Source organism: Phalacrocorax aristotelis, chromosome Z (assembly GCF_949628215.1).
Source record: "Phalacrocorax aristotelis chromosome Z, bGulAri2.1, whole genome shotgun sequence".
Taxonomy (NCBI): Eukaryota; Metazoa; Chordata; class Aves; order Suliformes; family Phalacrocoracidae; genus Phalacrocorax; species Phalacrocorax aristotelis.
In genome coordinates, this window is record NC_134311.1 from 68,262,534 (window position 1) to 68,284,931 (window position 22,398).

Sequence of the window (22,398 nt, forward strand, 5' to 3'; positions counted from 1 at the left end):
CAGCAATTGCACAAACAGCACCAACACTCCTATCCCCTTCCCCTCTCTTGTTGGTCAGGATGAAGGTCTGCATACGCATACCTATGTGTACAATGTGGATCCCTCCAGTAGCAGTGCTTAGACCCAGTAGCTGAGTCTTCCAAAATACTGGTGTCTGCATACATGAGCTCCCAAAGTCCCAGCCCCACTCCATTTTCTAGTACAGATGTACTTGAGGTACCCTCTTCTCCCTGTGTACATACTGTCTGCACACCCCCACAGTAGCTGGCCTTGAATATACAGTCCATCCAGTAGCTAACGGGTCTGGAATCCTCAGTCTTTCCAGGTGCCTCACTCTTAGAGACACACACACCTGTGCACACACAGTCTTTCTGGCAGGTGGTCATGACTCCATTGGTCCCTCCAGTATCCAGATCCCCTTGTCTTGCCCTTAGAGACATGCAGACTCACAAGCGTGTCTCCCAGTCATCTCTCCAGCAGTTGGCCAGGTCTTCACCAGTCCCTCCAGTCACTGCCAACTCCTGTGGCCTCACTCGTGCAGGAGTGATACGAACACACCCCTAGCTCCCAGGACACTTCATTTACTCATTGGTTAGTCTGAGTTGATATTTGCTAGCACTCACACATTTCCTTACATAGGCTCACTTGCTCCAGTTGCTGGCACTGGATATATGGGCACTCTCACCCATGGTCCCGCTCCAGTTGCTGGCACTTGATTTGACTTAACTCCAGTCTGTGCAGTTGCTAGCATCCCAGACACAGGCTTTCTGATCCATGGTCCCACTCCAGTTGCTAGCACTTAAAATCCTATACACAGACACACAGAACAGAGAGTCCCTCACCCTGGAAAATAGGTATGTTCTGACAGGGCCTGATGGAGGTGAGGCTGGTTTTTTTCCAAAAGATCCTATAATGAGCCTTGTGCAATCCCCAAAAGCTTTTCCACTGCATCCTATAGTATGTGCTATGCTTCTTGACAGTAACACCTCTCAAGCCAAAAGGTACTGAAAAGAGCCACTCCCATTGACTCATCTTCCTGAGTTTCGTACCTGGACATGGGCTCATGGCTCTTCTGGGAAGGGCCTGGACAGGGTGTCCATGCCTCAGCATGATTTGCTGTTGTGCATCTCTGGGTGTGGAGATGAGAGTTGATTTATCTACTGTGAGTAGATGGCTCTAGGTATTACTCGGGTTCCCCTACCTCCTGCTGTCCCTGTGCTTCTTTGTGTGTGTATACAAGCTTTTTATCACATAACCTAACTTAATACTTTACTGCTGAAATTCCCCCAATTGTCTAGATCAATCAGCCTTTGTTTACATTTTACAGAAAGGTTACTGGCATGATCTCTATTCCTTACTCTCTTTTTGTGTGTTTGGAAACCATGGTTCAAGTTCCTGTCAGCAGGTGGATGTTAATTAATCATTAAGCCATATCCTGAGTACTGTGTAGATTCTTCATTTGTATCACAGAATCACAGGTTGGAAGGGACCTCAGGGATCATCTAGTCCAACCTTTCTAGGAAGAGCAGAGTCTAAACAAGACGGCCCAGCACCCTGTCCAGACGACTCTTGAAGGTGTCCAATGTGGCCGAGTCAACCACTTCCCTGGGGAGATTATTCCAATGCTTGACTGTCCTCACTGTGAAAAATTTCCCTCTGGTGTCCAATTGGAATCTCCCCAAGAGCAACTTGTGTCCATTCCCCCTTGTCCTCTCCATGGGACTCCTTGTAAAAAGGGAGTCTCCATCTTCTTTGTAGCTACCCCTTAAGTACTGGTACATGGTGATGAGATCCCCTCTGAGCCTCCTTTTCTCAAGGCTGAACAAACCCAGTTCTCCCAGCCTATCCTCATATGGCAGGCTTCCCAGTCCTCTGATCATCTTGGTGGCCCTTCTCTGGACCCCTTCCAGCCTGTACACATCCTTTTTGTATAGCGGGGACCAGAACTGTACACAGTACCCCAGGTGTGGCCTGACAAGCGCTGAGTAGAGTGGGATAATGACTTCTTTCTCTCTGCTGGCGATGCCCTTTTTGATGCAACCCAGCATCCTGTTGGCCTTCTTGGCCGCAGCAGCACACTGTTCACTCATGTTGAGCTTTCTGTCCACCAGGACCGTGCGTCCCTCTCCACAGAGCTGCTCTCCAGCCAGGTGGATCCCAGTCTGTGCTGCACTCCCGGGTTACGTTTTCCCAGGTGCCTGATCTTACACTTTTCCTTGTTGAACTTCATAAGGTTCTTGTTGGTCCACTCTTCCAGCCTATCCAGATCTCCCTGCAGAGCAGCTCTCCCTTCTGGAGTGTCTACTTCCCCACTCAATTTGGTGTCATCAGCAAACTTCATCAGGCTACACTTGATCCCATTATCCAGATCACTTATGAAGATGTTGAATAACATTGGGCCCAATATCGATCCCTGGGGGACTCCACTAGTGACAGGTTGCCACTTTGAGAAAGAGCTATTTACCACCACCCTTTGGGTGCAGCCTGTCAGCCAGTTCCCCACCCACTGCACAGACCACTTGTCTAGGCCATAACCCATGAATTTCTCCAGGAGGAGACTGTGGGGGACCATATCAAAGGCCTTGGAGAAGTCCAGGTGACAATGTCCACCACCCGCCCCATGTCAACCAGGCAAGTCACTTTGTCATAGAAGGCCACCAGGTTTGTCAAGCACGATCTGCCCTTAGTGAATCCATGTTGGCTTTTCCCAATCACGTGCTTCATTTGACTTGTACTCACTTCTTCATTTGTACTCATTTCCAAGGATTTTATTTCAGACACACACACACACATATGCTGTATATAACAATCTGTAAGTATGATATGTAGTGGAAAGATTTGGCAGCACATACATGGCAGACGAGGAGGAGTAATAATGGAAGTAGAGCAGTATAATATGCGAATTTTAGGAACCAATTAATGAGGTATGTTAAAGGTCCTGCTATTTCTAGGAGGTGAGGAAAAAATGTAGTAATTTGTAAAAGAGATCAAGCAAATACATTTCCCTTTATCACCATGCTCACCGATAAAAGAGTTGTTACAGTCATTACTAATATTACATCTAGTTTATGCCTACTTGGTGAGAATGATTTGCTAGAATTTTATGCCATGAAAATACATGGCTGAGAAGTTCACTTCTCTATCAAGAAAGGCAATAGCTTACTCCTTAATGTGGCAAAAAGGCAGAATTAATAATGGAATGCTGTTTTTAAATGTGAGAGATCTTACCTTAAAGCAAGTAGAAGTGGTTTATACATTGTAATAGGTGAATGCAAATTCTAAGAACGTAGCCTCATAATTTCAGAGGGAAGGCCATGTATTAATTGAGCCAATTAATTCATCAGTTCTGTGCTTAATATTTTGTAGATCCCATTGAAGAGGAAGATGCAAATGCTCTTTATAGTTCAATACAGGAACTACTGAAAGCAGCTGTTATGGCAGATGCTGATATTCTCTCAGACACATTCCAGCTTTTGATAGATTCTGCCAAGGATCTCAGCAGAAAATTGTATGGTTTAGTTCCAGATGGGCTTTATCTTCCAGCACCACCATTATACTGTCCTCAGCCAGCTTCTCTCAGTGAAGTAAGCATGTGTGATAGAAGTTTCTTGGATCTTTTGTTTGAATGTATTTATGAAATACGGTCTTTATTCTGGTTCCTTTCAGCTCATTTTTCTGTCTATTTTTTACATACTTGTTTGTTTACTTAAGTAGCACCGTAGTGATAAGAAAGTGTGTGTGCCTCTGTGTTTTTTCCATAAAGGATGCTCTAAAAAGAAGGGAAATATTCTTAGGAGAAAAACAACATTTAGGTCAGATTCCTTATTTTTTATGTCCTTTCTAATTTTGAGGCTTGTTTTTGTCTTTGAATTTTCATTTTTCAGGAAGACTGCAATGACATTCTTTTAAAAATTGAGAGAGAAAGTCGTCAGAAAGTGTCAGGAGTCCTTCAGCGAATTATCTTGCTCTTCAGGGCTGCTTGTTGTTCTTGCCCTGCAGCACAGTGGTATATCGCAAAACTGAAGCGGGCAAGAAAAGTTATGCAAAAAGTAAGCATTTAACTTGTTTTTTTGTAGCTTGGTTATCAGTAGTAAATATTACTGAGAAGCTTGCAATTGCATTGCAGAAGCGTTCAGTTTCATCTGGCCCTTGATGTTCAATTTTTTAATGTGTTGTCTTCTAGTTTTACATTCCATGTTATTTTAGTTCTTTTAGGAAACCAGAACTTAAAAATATAGGGTGTCCACTTAACAGAAGTGTCTCCTTCTACATGTCTTTCTGTATCTACTTGGTAACATACAAACTCATTCTTTGTCCATTTGAAAGAAACAAGCTGATTTTAATTGGGAGTTAGAGCTGTCAACTGCAAGTGTGTTCCAGATCACTTAGGGTTGAAGATGTAACAGAGAACATGATACTTGCGGCAAAGCGGACATCATAGTGCACAGAGCACCGGACTTGTAAGATCTCATTCTTCTCGTGCATTTTGTTTGCACAGAACCAAGCTCAGAATATACTAATAAAAATTTTGTGCATAACCTGAGGCTTTTCTTCGGTCATTGTTACCCAGCCACTTACAGAAGGTTGACTTGCTACAGAAAGGGGCGAGTGTGACTGTCTTACTTCCCTCATCTCCCCGCACCAGCATTCATGCAGTGATCCAGATCTGGAACTGGTCTGACTGACAGATATTTCCTTCTTTTTGCCCATTACATGGTCACACATAATGCTTAATGCTGACATGGGGAGGTGATCAGAAGCAGCAGCCGAAACAGGAGGGAGAACTAGTCTGCCGTGGTTGACAGCAGCCTGGACTATGCTGGATTAAGCTGGTTTCTTAATTGTGGTCTTAGTTCTTTTTATGACTACCATGAAATACAAGAGCAAAAAAGTATGAGTATTATGAGTACCATGCAGACAAAAGCATTTTTTTGTGCCATAGCTCATGCTAAATGTATTCCTTTAGATGAATTTTCAGAATACTGATTTGAGGAAAATGGAAAGCAAGCTTATGGGAACTTTACTTACCTGGTTAATATACTGCTATAACTGAGAGGCTGTACATTTAGTAGTGATACATACAAAACTTTAACTGATTTTTACTTCGACGTGCAAACAAAATTTGTTGATACATGTCAAAATTGGCAGGTTATATTTAAATAATCATTTATTTATTTTTACTGTGTATAGATTCGAATGAAAGGATCTCTTCCTTCACTGAGTCCATTCCCAGAGACTTTGCTTCGCTACTCCAATTTCCAGACTGTTTTCTGTACATCTACATCTTCTGGAGGCCATCAGTTTGATGACATTACCTGTAAAATTTTAGGTCTGTATGCAATAAAATAGAATAATTTAAGGCTGGAAAAAAGAACACAAGTGAGAATCCACAGGTGCAAAGAAACTTACTAGCACAAAATAGTACGCTGCAGTGTGCGCAGAGACACGTTCTCTTTCCAGCTTTTATGTTGGTTATAAAAGCTCTTCATCTGAAAGCTGCTGTTCTGGATTGTTGTGTGTGTTACAGATCTCACAGATGTGAAAAAAATGATGAACACTAAGTGGGACTAAAGTGCTCTAGCTGCAGAGCACTCTTGAAGACTCAAGAATGAGTAATTTTTTCTTTCATTGTTGTTAAGATAATGTTAATTCCTTTCTTCTATCTAAAAATCGGAAGCTGTTTTATTTCATGTATTTAAATAGAATCTCACCAAATCGTATGCTTGTGTCATAGGTTGGTTCAGAGAGCTATGTGCATTGTGTTGGATGTTTCACGTTCGTGAAAGATTATCTGACAACTGTAGGCGATACCAAGCTGCAAGGGAAAATATTAACAATAAGAAGGTAATTATAGTACTAAAATAGTAAAGATAAATTTTAATTGCATAAAGCTATAAGAAGAATTCTAAAGATATGCAGTATATTTCTGTGAGAACTCTTACTTGGTTAGTAGGACAAAATTAGCATAGTGCTAGTTTCTACACTTGTTGTCTAGATAAAGTATTTACGTTTTTTTTTTCCATTAGATTAAGTTGTTTTGGTTGTTTCCCAACCAATGTATATTTAACGCACCAAAAAGTGTTATACATTGTTTTTCAAAAAGAGTAATGAAAAGTAGTAAAATTTAATTATTTTTTCTTTACTTATACCCTCATTGACTGATGTCAGAGGTCAGGGAAGAAAAAGAGAGAAACTACTGGCATTATGATATGCGTGATATATTCTGTAACAGTACAGATACTGATTTTTTGTCCTATGTAGTCTAGCAACTCAGCTGTCCTTATCACAGGTTGCATCCTTTTTAAAAAAAAATCCAAATTTCTCTTCACGAGAAAAATCAAGCTTCACATGAACAGGGTGGTTCTGTTTCAAAGAGCAGAATATTCTGATTTTGATGTGCTTTATGCGACAGTGACAGAAATAACTTACGATCACTTTAATACACTGTAAAACTATTTACTTGATCTGGTAATTCAGTATATTTAATCAGTTATGGCTACTTTAATCAAACTCTTACATTTTGCTCTAAATGACTGCAAACAGACTCTTCAGCAGAGTGTTTATGGAATTCTTTTTTTCCCTTTTTTTTTTTTATATAAGTTATGGTCCATTACAACCTTGATCTGTCTCCTAGCATTGTATACTTCTCTGCTTGACTGTTAAGTTAGCTGGTTTTATTTTCTGTTGGCTAAGGAAGAGTAATTCCAATTTGCAATATATTAATAATTTAGCTGATATGTTTTTCATATCAATATTTCTATAGTGAGGTGGGTTTTTTTTAGGATCTGAAGAAGAATGAATATGATGCCTCCACAGCTGAGCATTGTCTGAATGCAGTGGAGTGGGCTTGTCGAATGCTTCCTTTCTGCAGGTTCATGAATGTTGAAGAATTAGTCCAAGACGTAATTTTAAGTCTGCTTGGAGAATTACCACCAGTGAAAAAGGTAAAAAACATTAAAGCTACAACAAAAGCAATAGAGATTATCACAAATGTTTCTTCTCCTTTTAAGTGCTGCTGGGTAGACTTTGTGGTGGTGTAAGTCCTGTTGGAAGTTATACCTTATTATGTGTTAGCCACTTGAAAAGATCTTTTATTCTGTGCAGGTGGCAGAGATTTTCGTAAAAGCATTTCCTAATCCTGAGGATATAAGAGTTCCATTGAGAGACAAGTATCATGGTCTTCAGCAGCGACTCAGACACAGTGTTGTTAAAGGTAGTGTACATCCTTCTTCAGGAGATAGTAAATGAATTTTCTCCTTTACCCTACTTACTAATTAACTTCTGCCAATACCTTCTTTCATACCCCATGTGAAACAATTATTACAGTTTTCAGTTAGACAACTTTGAGTGAGTTTTGTGGCAAATTCTTTATTTTCTTTCTGATATGTCTGTACCAACAGAATGTAAAAACTTGTAAGTTGATGGTGTTCTTTCACTTTATCACAGTTTCTGTCTGTATTTCTAAATGGCTATAATTTATGATGATTCAAAGTTCATTTATGTCTCAGTTCAAGAGAATAAGTAGAAACTGAGAAGCCTGCATTTAAAATCTCATTGTTTTCTTTTTTGGGTAGGTCCTGAAAGTGAAGAAATTATGTCAGTTGTCATACAAGCTACTGAAAAAGGGAGGATGAAGGCCTTGAGACATGTAACGAGGAACATAGGCCCCATAGAAATTAATATTTGGGAGCCAGCAGAAGAGGGAGCAGCAGATGATGAGGAACAATGTTATGACAGATTCTCATTAGGCACTAGTTTAAGCAGAAGCACACTTACTGATCTTGGGATTTCTCAGGTATATAGTGATGCAGGCACTGCAGATACACTTTCTGATGGTTTGCTTACTGAAGGAATGAGTGCTCAAACACCTTCACTCCAAAGGTATGGAAAAAATGCAGCAGAAAGCTTTCTATTTAAGGAAAAAAAAATTAAAAAAGAGTTGTCTCTTACTGTTCAAGTAGCCTTTTCACCAAACAGGATAATTGTCACTTTGGGTAATTTATCAAACAAAGAATTACAAATTTATCAAATCTTAGAACTGCCAATGTTCTATCAGTTAACTATGTGACTAATACGTTCTTGAGTGTAAATTATTATCAGCTATGACCAAGCTCATACATGATACTGATGAGTTGCTGTCTATGTAAAAACTGGATTTTGCATTTGATTAATTTGCCACCATAACATTGTATTAATGTAAATATGGTTTTGTTAGTTTCCTGTTCTTCCTCAACAGAGGAAGAACAGGAACTAATGTAGCATTTGCTTATCTTTTAATGTAATTCTTCGTGTTTGTTTGTTTGTCTTACAGGGATAATGAACATCAGAGACAAGGAGAAATAGGTGACAAAAATGCCACATGCAAGATAAAAGCTCTTAACTGCAGAACGAAACCTAAAGACGAAGTATATGGAAAAGACAAGCATAATCAATGTAATTTGCCTGTAGTTGGTGCATGGGAATTTGAACGTGATGATGATGAATATGTTATTTTTTTAGAACTCTTCCTGAGTTATGTTCTTGAGAGAGACCTGATAAAGTACAGTAACCATGGAATTCCATTTCTTACTGGCTTTTCTGAACTTCTTCGAGAGCATGAATTAAATTCTCTCTTTTTTGATGTTCATACAACACTGAAACGTCGACAAGGCAAAACTAGAAGCCAAAGTGTATTTAGAGCAGGGTCTTGCTATACTGTCACCCAGGCATCTTGCAGTCCTGAAACAGTATCTGTCTATAATGAAAACCATAATGTTTTGGAAAATCCGACCACTGTACAGCCCATTATACAGACAGCAGAACCTTCTATGCGTAACGTAATGAAAGGACTTAACAGAGGATTATTTGGTTTAAAACACAAGTCAATTTACAGAGCTCAGAGTGACAATCAAGGAGTCACTTTTGCACCAGCAAGCCAGATTTTTCCTAACCATGCTTTCTGTAGCCTGCAAACCCAGGCAACTTCTAAATACATTTACAAAACTATTGATACAGATGATATTGTACCACGAGAAGAACTGGCTGTAGAATTGACAGGTAAATTGAGCAGTATTGCAAAACTGCTTGAGTGGATGATCAGATGGTCTGATAAAAGACTACTCTGCGGTTCCAATAAACAAGATTCCTTAGAGGAGATTCTCCCAATGATACATGTGAAAACGTCAGCAGCTGCTGTTCTTACTTCTTTATGGCTGTTAGAACAGTTATACAGAGATGGATCACAAGCAAAGAGCATAAAATTTAAGGTAAGAAAAGGGATGGGATAAGTGTCGATAAAAAGTGTGAGTTATGCCAGTAAAGCAAATCACACACATCTGTTACAGATCTGTGAGATCTGCTCACAGATATCTTTTGTTTCCTTTGGGTAATTTGAAGGACCATTGATTCACTTGATGGAAAAAAGGGACAAAACTCAGGTTCCACAGGTAACTGTAAATCCAGTATTTCTCAGATCGATAATAGAGAAAATGATATGAAGGTAAGCGTGAATGTACTCTGTGGTATCACTGGAATAATGAACACACATATGGAATCGTTGGGGTGTTTTCTAAAGTATCAGGTATATTTTTTTAACTAGTGAATTATTATTGTTGTTGTTGTTGATATTATTAGAGTCTGGATAATCAATATCTGAAAGCATTTGCATCTCTATCGGAAGCCCAGACTAGGACAGAGGAAGTAAGTAGTGTGGATGAAGGCTCTTCTGTGGTGGCCAATCCTCTACTTGATGTCCAGAGTTTACGAGCCTATGATGATCTTTGTGAAACCAGTTTGGGGTAAATATTTCTTTTTTTAACCTAAGAACTCTAGCTGGTCATAATTCCTCAGCTAAGCAGTATGTCAATGTGAAGAGTTCTGTTATTATAGCCATGTTTAATTTTGAGTGCAAAGTCAAACTCGTGCATGTTGTTTACAGCTGCATGAAGCAGATTAAATATTCTCCATCAGCGGACATACTTTTAGGTAGAAGACAATGTAGCTGTTGCATGTGAAGTGAATCATACATGGTTGTTTATAAACGTAATGATGTGGAAATGGAATCTGGTTTTCTGAAATAGTTGATATCATGGTTTTCTCAAAGAATTCAGATAACTTTGATTCTCTTTAGCGTAATTTTCCTTATGTTGAGGTGAGAGTTCGTAGCATTACTATAGTTTTCCCTGGATCTGTAATCTAGCTATCTTAGTATGTGTGTATGACAGAAAGATAGATGGGAAAGGCAGTAAATATTTTGTTAGTATCTTACACAGTTCTGGAGATGGCGATTCCTTAACCTGAAGTCCTTTGTGACATTTCTCTTCATCTTCTGCTGCACTAAAGAAACAAAAGATCTTTGCTCTTAGTATTCTGAGACATTATTGTTTGCCTTCTGTGACAAGATTTTTTTAAATAAAGGAAGTTTCTGTGAAGGAGAGCAATGTAACCTTAACCAAGTGAAGTCATGATGCAGTTCATGTCATATTTTCGGTAGTTCATATGTGTTGTTACATTTTTCTGGAAACGGTCTATCTGAAAGACTGCCATTAATGTCACTAAAAAAATCACAGCTATACTAAAAAATAAGATTAATCTTAGTTTAAGTGAAATTCAGTGATAAGAAAATTTACATGAGCATTGATTATATCATAGCAGTGTTTATTTCACAGTTATGCACTAGCCTGCAATCTGACAGGAACAGCATTCTTAAACTGTCAGATACTTACATTGTTTCTATTGTTAATTACCTTTTGTAATTCTAATTACCAGAATATCTACAAAGTCAAGATATTTTGATAAGAAGGACATTAATCATGGGAATTATTCTGTACCTCCTATGACTGGTGACCTTAATGAAGTGGAACCATTTGTTCAGGAGGAGTTAGATGTAACATCAGAAAGTGGAGGTTTGTTTTTATGGTATATTATTTTACGATGGTCTGACATATAAAACAGTAGGAGTCAGTCCCTCTGTTTGTTAAAGTAAAAAATGGGAATAAGTTTTCATTGTTCAATTGAAATTATTTTTGTATCCATTTTATATTATAACTAAATTTTATACAATTGCTTTCTCAAGACCTTCTTATCAGTTTTTCACTTACATAACTTCTTTTTGCTGTAGAGATAGGACAACATATATTAACATAGTTAATTCAATCCTTTACTTTCATTCTGAAAATATTCATGTGACTGTGTAAAATATGTTTTGAAAATCATAAGAGCTGAGTGTGCTTAGAATACGTTTCTCATATTCCTACCATGAAAATAACAAGAAAAATAAGTTGTGGTTAGTTGGCTTTTGGTGGTGTTTTTTTTTTTTCTTTTGGTGCATGCATTACCACTAGTGATAACAGTTATTGAATTCACTGAGAGATCTCCCAACCCCTTTCTTCTTGCAGGGGAAGGGAAAAAGTGGACTAATGTGACCAGTTGACAGAAATCGTGTAACAGTGCTGTATGTAATGTAGTTTTCTGATTTAGAGTAATTGTTTGTATTTTGTAGAGTTCTTTGAAGAGCCGTATGAAACTCCAAGGAGCTCCAATGGCTCTGTCAAGATCAAACCTGTAGAACATCAAAGAGGAAAGGCAAGTTACCATCTTGCGTAGAAGCATGAAGTTATTATGAATACTCTTTTCAAAATATCCTGAATTCATCAATGTACTTCACAAAATGAGGGCTTAAAGTGTTTAGGATTAGTGATTTTTTTTCCCTGCTTGAATCAGTAATAAAAGTCATAATTAATTTAACAGTAATAAAGTGAGATCTGCTGTAAGCACTTTTGAAAACTGATCAATTGTTTGGAAAACTAAATGTGTGTATGCCTCTATACATTAAATCTATATAATGTATAGCACTACATATAAATATATAAGTCTATGTATGCACATATGTATTTAAAAACATGAAAATTAAGACAAAACAAAACAGGTGGTGTTCTGGTTAATAGACCAGATTCTTACATGTATTTTGTTATGCTAGAAAGCTGTATTAACAACTTCTATTTTTTTTGTCACAGGGTGGTTAAGTAAAGATTCTACCACTTGTTTGCATGCATGCTTGCTTGTTTTTAAATTAAATATCTAAAGATGTTTATTTTGCTCCTGTTTGAAAACTCAGTCTGGATCTGTAAACAAGCCTTCTTTTTTCATGCATCATCTTTGGTTATAAGTCTCCTTTCTTTGAAATTGGCTAAGGACTATTATGCTGAAATGTGAATTGCAATACCATCAGTTTACTTGCCTGTAGTACTCTAGATTCAGTGATCTTAATGGGATTAGGAACAATAAATGTATTGTGGTGTTCAATTCTATAGTGCATTTTACTGTAGCGGGTGTGTGGCTTTGTGTAAAATCCTGCATTTGTATCAATTTCTTAGTTTGTAAGTACTTTGTGTATAATAGGGTTGTTTCCACATTTTCATCCTTACCTTGGAGATGCGAGATTAGCAGAGTATATTTCCAGGGTACTATATGGATATGCATTTGTAAATAAAAACTCATAATAATGACTTAGAAAGGTGTTAGATGAATCTAATATCTATTTCTGATCTGTAACTGTCCTCTGATAAGTATGTAATTTTTATTATTTTTCAGTCATCTTTTTCAAGTGACTGATTAATCAAAAGTATGTTTGCTTTATGCTAATAAAATAAAGCTTTATTGAAGCAGAAGGGGGATACAAAAATTTAGAAGTTGAAATGCATCTTTTCGTATTCCAGCACATCTCCATTTCAGATGTAGATAGTCCCCAGGAAGACCAAAAGGTGGAAAAAACAAAGGAAGGAAAGGATGAACAGAATGCGTGAGAGACTTTTCTGTTGTTGTTCTAATTTATCTTTTAATTTTGTTTAAAAATGTAAAGTAGTTTTGTTAATTACGGTATCCAGTGACATCTCAATGTGTTCTTGCTGGTTTTTGTAGCATCAAACTCATATTTTAAACAAAATTTCAGTCATCTCCTATTTCACGTATGCAAAGTGCTGGATGGGTGAGTGGTTATTATAGTAGGATCAAATAACAGAGGCATAGTTTCCGGGAAGGTGTATTTTATGTCTGGGTAAAAGATAGAGAATAAGTGGAAAAGCTTTCGGGTATACAGTTACTTCCCCAGACTTGAAATCAGAGCAGCAACTTCAGGTTAAATACAGGTGGAGAGCTGTAATTCTAGGAAACTTAACAGTTAATTTGTTACACAACATAGAAGAAGGACAGGGTGGTTCTAGGAAGCGGGAAGTGAGATGAAAATGGATATGGGCTGTAAGCTTGTTAACTCCTAAAGAAGCAGGGAGGTATTTTACACAACTTAAGAAATTTACTTAATTATGATCATTTTAAAATTTTGGGTTTTAAAATATCTCCACACTTTATTGTATGTAAAATTATAGAAACAGTCCATAAATTTGATTGTCACTTCATCTGTTTGAATAGATTAATGGTCAGTTTGATTTCTCTGAAGTTTTCCAAGGGAAGAATCTCTATATTCTTTAAACAGTGTTCATTATGGGTATCGTGAGGAATCTTGAACTTTTGAGGTTTTTTCATTTGTTTTAATGATAGAAAAGTATTTTTTTATTTAGGTTAGCTTTCTTCTTGAATCCATTGAATTTGTTTGTAGTAACAAAACCTTTTCATCTGGTACAGTGCCTGAATGTCTTAATATTTAGAAAGTCTTACTAATTGTGATGGCACATAAATAAATATTCCTGTGCATATATAAAGTTTGTGGAAAACTTTTAAATGGCTTAATTTTAGAAAGACTTAGAATTCTCTACTATTTTAAACTGATATATTTTTGTTTTGAAAGAAACAAAAATAACTGCACATAAAATGTGCCTCAATTCTTATGATACTGGCTTTTCTGTTTTAGGAATGCAGATTGTAATGATATTAACAGTATTGCTAAACTAGAATTTTCTCTTCTTTTGTCAACTCAGATCAACTTCTTTTTTGCCTGTTCTTTGTGTTGAATAGCCAGAACCTTTTCGGTCCTTTTGTTTGAATCAGTCTGATCGCTAGGGAGACAAAGCATGAATGTCAACATTTGCCAGCTTAGATTGCAGTGTAATGCCATAACTGAAGCAATGCATATCAGTGTAGCTCTGATTGGGTGCCTTTCAGGTATTTTGTCTCATACTAATTAAAATACTTTTTCAGGAGGTTATATATATGTGTGTGTGTATATATACAAACCCATATGTATATAAGTATATATAAAATGAAAATAAACCGCATAACAAATTATTGTGGTATTTACAATGCTAATTTTTTCTGCCTTTGTTTATAGCATGACCGAGGTTGTTACTAGCACCATTTCTCACTCATCCTCTTTAGAACAAGATGCTGAAGTTCCCAGGTAAGATAAACCTATAACATTTTTTATAATAAAAAATGGACTACCCCTATTAAATTTTCAGTTTGAAATAACATGATCTGTAGATTTGATTACAAAATATTTCCAGCCATAGTATGTTTTACCTGCAAACTGTAGTACTACGTAGCCTTTCCTGAAACCTTTTTGTACTCTAACCTTTGAGGATCATGTACTCTTGCGTGTTGTCCAGAGTATGACATGAATCAAACATGTTAATTCAGAGCTACCAGATTTCAAGAGAAGTGTTACTTTTGTTCATTGGTTCCAGGTAGGATCATTATAATTATATAATATTACTATAGAAGATATATTGTTACATAAATACCTAAACAACAATATTATAAACTTATATTCATATTTTTATAAAATTATTAAAATGCATATGTCCTACAGCAAATGCTAGATTCCTGTAAACATTATACATAATATTTCTATAAATAGGGAGGTTGGAATTGGGAAAAGGGGTCAGGAGTTAATCTCTGGCTTTCAATTCTAGAATAGTCCTCTGAGTTTTTTCAGTTTAGGAGAAGATCTGAAGTGTGCATCCCTTTGGATTCCATTTTTGTGTGTCTCATCTCATTTCATTCTTGAGTTTTTCATGCCAGCTTTTTTTAAAAGAAAAATTTCTCTGACTTCTAGGGTTTCGTGCCATGCTTACACATTCTAGTTGTCTTCCAAAAGATTTCTTGTGCCACTTCACACCTATTCCATATCCAAAACCTTTTCGATATTACTTAGTAGCCATTGCTTTATGCTTCTGTTTCTTAACATGCTTGGAGGCCATCCTGTTCAGTTGTCAAAATCCCTTAGAAGGTTGCCTGTACCCACAGCAAAGTCAGCATTTTTCTTAGAGAAATGTCTCTTGGGTCAATTCCTGTTGATGTAGGTGAAGTTCTTCAGTTTCTTTATAACTTAATGTAAACACTAACCCCCTCTTCTTCATCAGAGGACTTTGTCTACTTAATAGTCTTTACCTACTATAAGATCTAATAACATCTGTGATAAAATTCAATATATTCTATTATCTGGTACATGTTATTTTAATTTTAATTGTTTTCTGATTTGAAATTTTGTTGTTGATTTTTTACTTCTAAATATATAAAGGCACATTTAATTATTTAAATGAAAGTGAATCTGCCATCTCTCTTATTTCAGCTAATAATGTCCTTCTCCATTTTCCATCAGCTGTTTGGTTTATGACTAACCAGGCCCTCTTTCTGTCAAATCATTGTTTTCTGCCACTATCTCTAGTGAAGATAACATTTCAGGCACCCTTGTGACTAATAAATTAGATAGATCTTATGTCTTTACTACTCTTTTTCATTCAGTATATTAGAAAGCATTAGGAAAAGATGTCATACATGCTATCCAATGAAGGTTGTGCAACATTAATTATTTAAATGTTCCTAAAAATGAATCATGCTTCAGAAAAATGAAGTTACCTTTCAAATATTCTGGATTGATTTAAGACAACCTAGTATAGGTGTTCTGAACAATGAATGTTTTTAATAGTTTTGTTCTTTTCCTTCGCTTCTCAAGTAATGTAGAGATTTCTCTAAGTGATGGTCAGCCTTCTCAGGATCTTGTGTCAACTATGTCAAGTGTTACCTCCAATACTCCCATTTCTGCAAAGAGGCAAAAAGTCAAGAAAGAAGTCCCTGCAGAAGAGAAACTAAACACATCAGAAACTGTCAGGCAGATGCTCCAAGATGAAATGTTTAAATTAGTTCAGGTGAGAGCATCTCAGTATTGAAAAGTGTGTTCACAGTATAAATTGTGTTATTTAAAACAGTGAGGATAATTGCTATTTTAAAGGTATTCTGTGTTGTGGTTTTTTTTTGAAAGAGATTTCCAGTTCCCCACAAACTACTATGAAAACTCATTTTAGACCTAACTCTTGATTTTGACTCAAGAAAATTATTAATATAGTAAGGTTTGATATGTTTTAGTTCACATAATGCAGTGTGTCTAATAGTACAGATTAGGAAAAAATCTTAAACTGTAATAACTTTGCAGCTATACCAGGATTTAGTTTTTGTTAGTACATTGAGGGAATTCTATGTGACCTAACATTTACTCAAACTTCACAAAAAAAGTGAAGGAATTTGTATCGCTTTAGCATAATAAAAAATATAGCATAATGTATCTTAAAAGAAAGTCTAGTACAATAAACAATCATACAAGTAAATAATTATTGAAACTTTGGGATGTTGTTTGTTATCACCTATATTAACAGGATAACGAACAGTTATAGCCTAGACATAGAATTTTTGCTAAGGTTCCTGTTACAGTTGTTTATAGCGTTAACTTTGTGTGTGTGTGTATCCAGCTACAGCAAATCAACTTCATGAGTTTAATGCAAATAGTGCAGTCATCCTTTGCCAACCTGCCAAATGTGCAGCAGTGTCAATCCATTCATGTGGAAGGAAGCCGGTCCATACACACTGTGGAAGGCAATAGCACTCTGAAAACACAACTGCCCACTCAAGAACATAAAGGAAAGCCTGGTCAAAAGAGCTTTGGTTTTCAGCCAAGGAATAGTTTAAGAGATGAAACCAACAATGACCATAAAAAAGTAGGTATATCAAAGTGTTGTTTATGAAGACTGTTCGGTATATCTGGTATGTTATCTGTCCTGTTAAGTTAGTAAATGTTTTTGTAGTGATTGCTGCAGACAAAAAATATTTACACCATTTTTGTGCATATTTAGTGCATGGTTCCTCTTTCAAGGTACTTGTAAATGCTATTTGTTTGCTTTTCTGATTTAGAATCATCTGGATATGAATGTTCCTTTAAGCCCATTAGAAAGCCACAACAGAGAAGCAGGATTTATGCCACCATCTCAAGATTTGCATTCTTCAGCATCTGCTAAACCACTTCATCTCCTAGGTCCTTCCTCAGATATCCAGAAAACACCCAAGCTTATCCCTATTGAAAAAAACATTAATTACGCAAACGGATTTCCTTTGCTTAAGCTTGAATCAGGTTATAATTTCAAACCGACATTTTTACATCCAACAGAAATGTCATCAGCTTTTGCTAGACCACCCCCAGTACCACGAGTAGCTTGGAGTTCATCAGATTCCTTACGGAACCATCAGTCATCATACACGCCAAGAAAGAGCAAGTCAACGGCAGATTTGAACATGAGTAGGTATGACCCTGAGATCCTAAGGCAAATGCATGAGGAAGAGAAAAGATGGGCAGAAACTGTGCATAAGGGACCTCCCAAACACCTGAATCCAGATCAGTATGAAGGTCAACAAGAAGTTTCACCTCTGCAGCAGTTCTCTGCAAATGTGAATATGGAAAAAGCAACAATCACTCAGAACCTGGCTGGTATTCCACTGTTGCACTTGCAGCTTGACCCAATACCTAGACTTCCATCAGTTGTAAGACAACCAGTCATTACTACTTTAATACCTGTTACACCTGTAACAAAGGAGACTGACTGCAGAGAAATACTACAGCGCGCAGGAATATCATTACTCCATGCTAATTTACCTCAAAAAAAGAAGGTACTGGATTTTAATAATATAGTTTTTTAAGCTGTAGGGATTTTTCAGTTTCATGGTTTCTTATTCATCAAAAATAAGTTAATGTTTCCAGAGTACAGATTTGGAAGTGTTCAGCACAGCTACCAGAAGGGATCTGGAACTAAGGTACCTCCTTCTCAGCGTGTCAATACAAGGCAAGCTGCAAGCTTGGAAATTTTTTAACAACCTTAGATTGATCCCACATTCCATAGTTCATCAACATTCATCCTATTAATAATGAATGTAAGGAATTTAGTATCTGAAATACTGGCTAATATTTATATTATTAAAAAAATACTTCTGTTTTTACAGAAATTTAAATCAAAATATTTACAGAAATACAAAGAATGCGGTAAGAAATGCTCTTCTGTAAGGGCAGAAATTGAATGCTAAAAGTCTTGTTAAGGAAACGTAATCTTCTGGATGTTGAGAACTTGATGTTTTGAAAAATGTTGTTCTGATAGACTCTTATATGCTTGCCCATTCCAGTTGAAAAGAATGGAAACATTTTTTCGTGAAAGCTGCTTCTTCAGTCCTTGTCTACATTGCATGGTTCTTATCTTCATGCTCAACTACATACATTAGAAATGCAAATATTAGTGAAATACGTTCTATGGATAAAATCATTATACCTTTTAGTTTACTTTCAGAAAACAGTTTAAACATGTACATATTAGCTGAGATTCTGATCTGATACTCCTAATACTACGTTTTCACTTTCTCCACCAATTGCTACAGGAGTTGTGCTTGTATAACTGAAATCCAAACTGGACCTGCTCTGTTCATCCAGTCTGACTGGGGTTCCCTCTCTGTTTCCTTTATCATTGTTTCATTTTTGCTTCTTTCTCTCTCTGAACACTTTCAGGCACCAAAACTCATTCCACTTCAAGATCTCATTGCATTTGAGCAACACCACCAGCATCATACTGTGTCCAGTACTTCCTTTGGACAAGACCAAACTGAACCTATCCAGTTACTAAAAACTGATGTTGAACCATTTGAACTAAGAGATGTGCAGAGTAATAGAAAAAGGCAAGCCAAACTTTTAAAGTGGGTCTTCATTTTGAAAGACTTACTGGTAACCTATACCTTCTAGCTCTGAAATCAGTGGGAGTTCTTACAACAGCTTCAAGTAAAGTGGGATTGGATGTAGTTCTGTTGGAGGAGAATAAAATAGTAAACATTAGTAAAGGCACAGCAGGAGAATTTTAGCAATAGGGCATGAAGGGGTTGTTGCTGTTACCAGCCTGATAGGAAGAAGAATCAAGGGGAAGTGTTTTTCAAACTGTTATCTGTGGTTTAAAGTCTTATCATCTGGCTTTTTGCTGTATACTGTTAATGAAATGCTTTGCTACTTACAGCGTGAATCTTTGTAGGCTACTGTCTACACTGTGCATCATCACTGTTAGCAGTAATCTTCAAGAAGGGTCCCTTCCCCTACCATTCTGTGATTCTGTGAAAGGGTTTTTGATCTTTAAATATAATTCAAGATACAGGCTCTGTTTCTGAATCCAGAGTGTCATTAACAAAATTCCTGCTGAAGGGTATTTTATTTTGTTTTGCTAGGTATGTTATTCATGACTTTGGAAAGTTGATTTATTCTTTGTTAATTGATTGCACAAGCAGTTCAAACAGTTTGTTTAAGCTGCATGTGTATCTTTGTTCAGTTCTTATATAATGTCAGTAGATGCCTGACATTTCAGAAATCTGTGGTTTCCATGGAAGAGTTAATGGCATCATTGAATCTAGAATAGAACACTTGCTTCTGGTTGTGATGCTTTTAACTCTGGCTGTTGGAAACACAGACTCTAAGATGAGCTGTTCGCTCTTAAGATGAAAAACAATTGATACAAAAGTAACTGCAGCTGGAGTTTAGAATATGAGTTTTGATATTATCAGCTGAAATGCTACAATTGTTGTCTTATAATCTACTTAGCAGATATTAAAGTTTTCAACTTTCTAGTAAAATAGTTAATTAGAAAGTTTCAACAATAACAGAAGCTTGTTTCTTGCTGGAGTATTTCTTAGAGATCCCTTACAGGCATTTTGTGTAGTAATGATTATATTATTATACACAAAATATGGATATAGAATGTTATGCAGTTTGTAATATTTGATATAAATTGCTTCTTAGACAATTAAGATATTTTGGTGTGATTCTGAAGTATTTTTCGGAGTTTCTGCAACAGTCTTATGTAGATTTCTGGTAGGTAAAATTAGTGCTTTGAAATTATCTGTATGCAACAGTTGTGTTTGTCTTTTCCACCTTTTTTTCAGTGTACACTTCTTAATAGACGCGGTTACAAAACAATAGGTATTGTATTTTTATAAATATATACATATATATAATATAAAATAATATGTTATGTTCTATATTTAATATATAATTTATAAATTGTATTTTATAATATATAAATAATAGAAATAAATATAGGTGTGGTTTTTTTAAGTGCAGTTCATATTTGTTATTCGTAATTAATATGTTGACAGACAGAAGAGGCGTGATGACAAACAAATGAAAGAGAAGGAGGAAAAAAAGAAACCAAGTGTGTCCTTCTGCCCAGATGACTCCATCATCAGTATTAGTGATACAGTGACGGTGATTGAATCAGGGAGTGGGGTATAGAAAAATGGTTTTTTTTCTTTTCCTTTTTCCATTCAGTTATTAACAGTAATATTAAAGAAAGAGCAGGAAATGGTAAACCAAAACAACCATGTAAATCTCTTCCAAGCTGTAGCCTAGAAACAGTACACATCTTTCATTCATGTACTTGTACTTGTATTTCCTGTAAACAAGAGATTTATTTTTATAAAGTATTACAAGGTTGCTTTTGTTTTTCCTGGGGCATGAGCTTGTCTATTTTGGTAGGATATTTGTATGTACTTTGAAAGCAAATATATACATAAATGCTAATTGCTTAGAAAAAATTATATTTAGTCTAGCAGTAATGCTAGGAGAAAGAACCCAAGTGTTACTTTTTTCACATGAGGCTAGGTGATGAAAATATAAGAGTGAGGATGTGGAGCATGAGGTCTCAGTTCTGTCTTGGCCAAGAAACTGAGAAGAGAAAGTCTTTGTCAAGCTGGGTTTTGATTTATGCACTTCTAGTCTTTGTTTGCTTAGGTAGCTTTGGTGTCTTTTGACATACTTGCTCATTATTCTTGCAAGTACCAGATTTCAAGCTAGAACACTACCTAGAGCTTCAGGCTCTATTTGTGGTCGATTACATACCTTCTTTGAGACTTCCCTGTCCAGCACAGCAGCTGGAGAGCCTCACCAGACCTGGGAGTTGTTAATTATGGTACAGCAGAGATAGCATATACTTGAAGAAGAATGAGGAATTTGTGTTACTGCAGATCATCCCAAGGTACATATGGGAAAGAATGTTATGTAGTCAGTAATTCCACTAAGCTGAAATGGATCAGAAGAATTCAAAAAGGGGGTAGGAAAAGTATGTTACAATTTTTTTTTCCCCAAATCGTTACTCAAAGGAGGTATATTGGAAAGTTAACAGCATCAAGAAAGCCTTTAATTGGCATTGGGACTATTTTTTAAGATAATTCTTTTTCTCCCTATATTAGGATCAACAAGCAAAATCTACACCTTATCTTCAAGATGGTTTTTTCATTTCAGTGGGCAAGTACAAGTCTTTTAATGCTTTGAGTGCTTAAATTAAAAAAAAACCCAAAGAACAGAAGTTTGTTAGATTTCAAAGGAAAATTCTGTAGTCATCAAGATGTTAAAAACTCAAATTGTGTAGTCTGTGGGCAATACAGCAAAATGGCTTGTGGGGTCTTTCCCCCCAAAAATTAGGAAAATCTTTTAGGATATACAACAGATACATAGGGTTTTCTTGGGGTAGTCAGCTTTTAGGGGATTGGTGTGGAGAGAGATGCAGGCAAATTTAAGTTCTCGTATCAATTACCTGTAAACTCCGAATAATTCTCCTAAAAATTATAGAGGTATTTTAAGTTTTCTTAAAAATAAGTGATTGTCTTGTATTTGTTTATAAACGATGGACTTCACGAAATACTAACAGTATGTTGAATGAACTTCAGTAACTAGGGTTCACAGTGATTTCTGTTCATGTGATTCATCAGAAGAATGCTGTAAACAATGCTTTTAAATTCTAAATCAGTTTATTTGTTTTTAAACTATATTTTTACAATTTTATTTGCCTGCATATTCTAATTACACTATATTTAATTCTCTTTTAAAAGAAACTGTATATTTACAATATCTCTAGCTTGCAAAATGAAGACCATGCCTACACCAAGATTTGCTACTTTCTAGTACATTAATTCAGCACAATATTTAATCCTATCAGACGACAAAATACAATCCATTCTCTGAAATTTGGCCTTAGAGAATTAGTGGCTTGCAAAACTCTATATAATGTCAATAAAGAAATAAAGGTAATCATTCATAAATAATTCCCCCCTTTTAAACTATGAAACAAATTGTTATTGTACAACATGCTGAAATATTTAATTTGAAAATTACACGTCTCAAAT

General features: G+C 36.2%; 1 protein-coding gene across 2 annotated transcripts in view; it reads left to right on the plus strand.

The window, feature by feature from the left end:
- The window catches only part of CPLANE1 (ciliogenesis and planar polarity effector complex subunit 1), a 62,273-nt gene that overhangs the window by 23,487 nt on the left and 16,388 nt on the right, over positions 1 to 22,398 (plus strand). The window contains exons 19-37 of one of the 2 annotated variants that reach the window (XM_075079998.1): positions 3,367 to 3,584; positions 3,885 to 4,049; positions 5,191 to 5,329; positions 5,735 to 5,844; positions 6,783 to 6,944; positions 7,105 to 7,213; positions 7,575 to 7,881; positions 8,312 to 9,245; positions 9,613 to 9,776; positions 10,747 to 10,883; positions 11,480 to 11,562; positions 12,696 to 12,778; positions 14,261 to 14,329; positions 15,887 to 16,079; positions 16,677 to 16,922; positions 17,116 to 17,865; positions 18,749 to 18,933; positions 20,374 to 20,503; positions 21,466 to 21,520. In XM_075079998.1, the coding sequence (XP_074936099.1) occupies positions 3,367 to 3,584; positions 3,885 to 4,049; positions 5,191 to 5,329; positions 5,735 to 5,844; positions 6,783 to 6,944; positions 7,105 to 7,213; positions 7,575 to 7,881; positions 8,312 to 9,245; positions 9,613 to 9,776; positions 10,747 to 10,883; positions 11,480 to 11,562; positions 12,696 to 12,778; positions 14,261 to 14,329; positions 15,887 to 16,079; positions 16,677 to 16,922; positions 17,116 to 17,865; positions 18,749 to 18,933; positions 20,374 to 20,503; positions 21,466 to 21,520 (4,239 nt within the window). The remainder of the gene's footprint in view (positions 1 to 3,366; positions 3,585 to 3,884; positions 4,050 to 5,190; positions 5,330 to 5,734; positions 5,845 to 6,782; positions 6,945 to 7,104; positions 7,214 to 7,574; positions 7,882 to 8,311; positions 9,246 to 9,612; positions 9,777 to 10,746; positions 10,884 to 11,479; positions 11,563 to 12,695; positions 12,779 to 14,260; positions 14,330 to 15,886; positions 16,080 to 16,676; positions 16,923 to 17,115; positions 17,866 to 18,748; positions 18,934 to 20,373; positions 20,504 to 21,465; positions 21,521 to 22,398) is intronic. The other variant, XM_075080000.1, reaches the window with a different exon arrangement.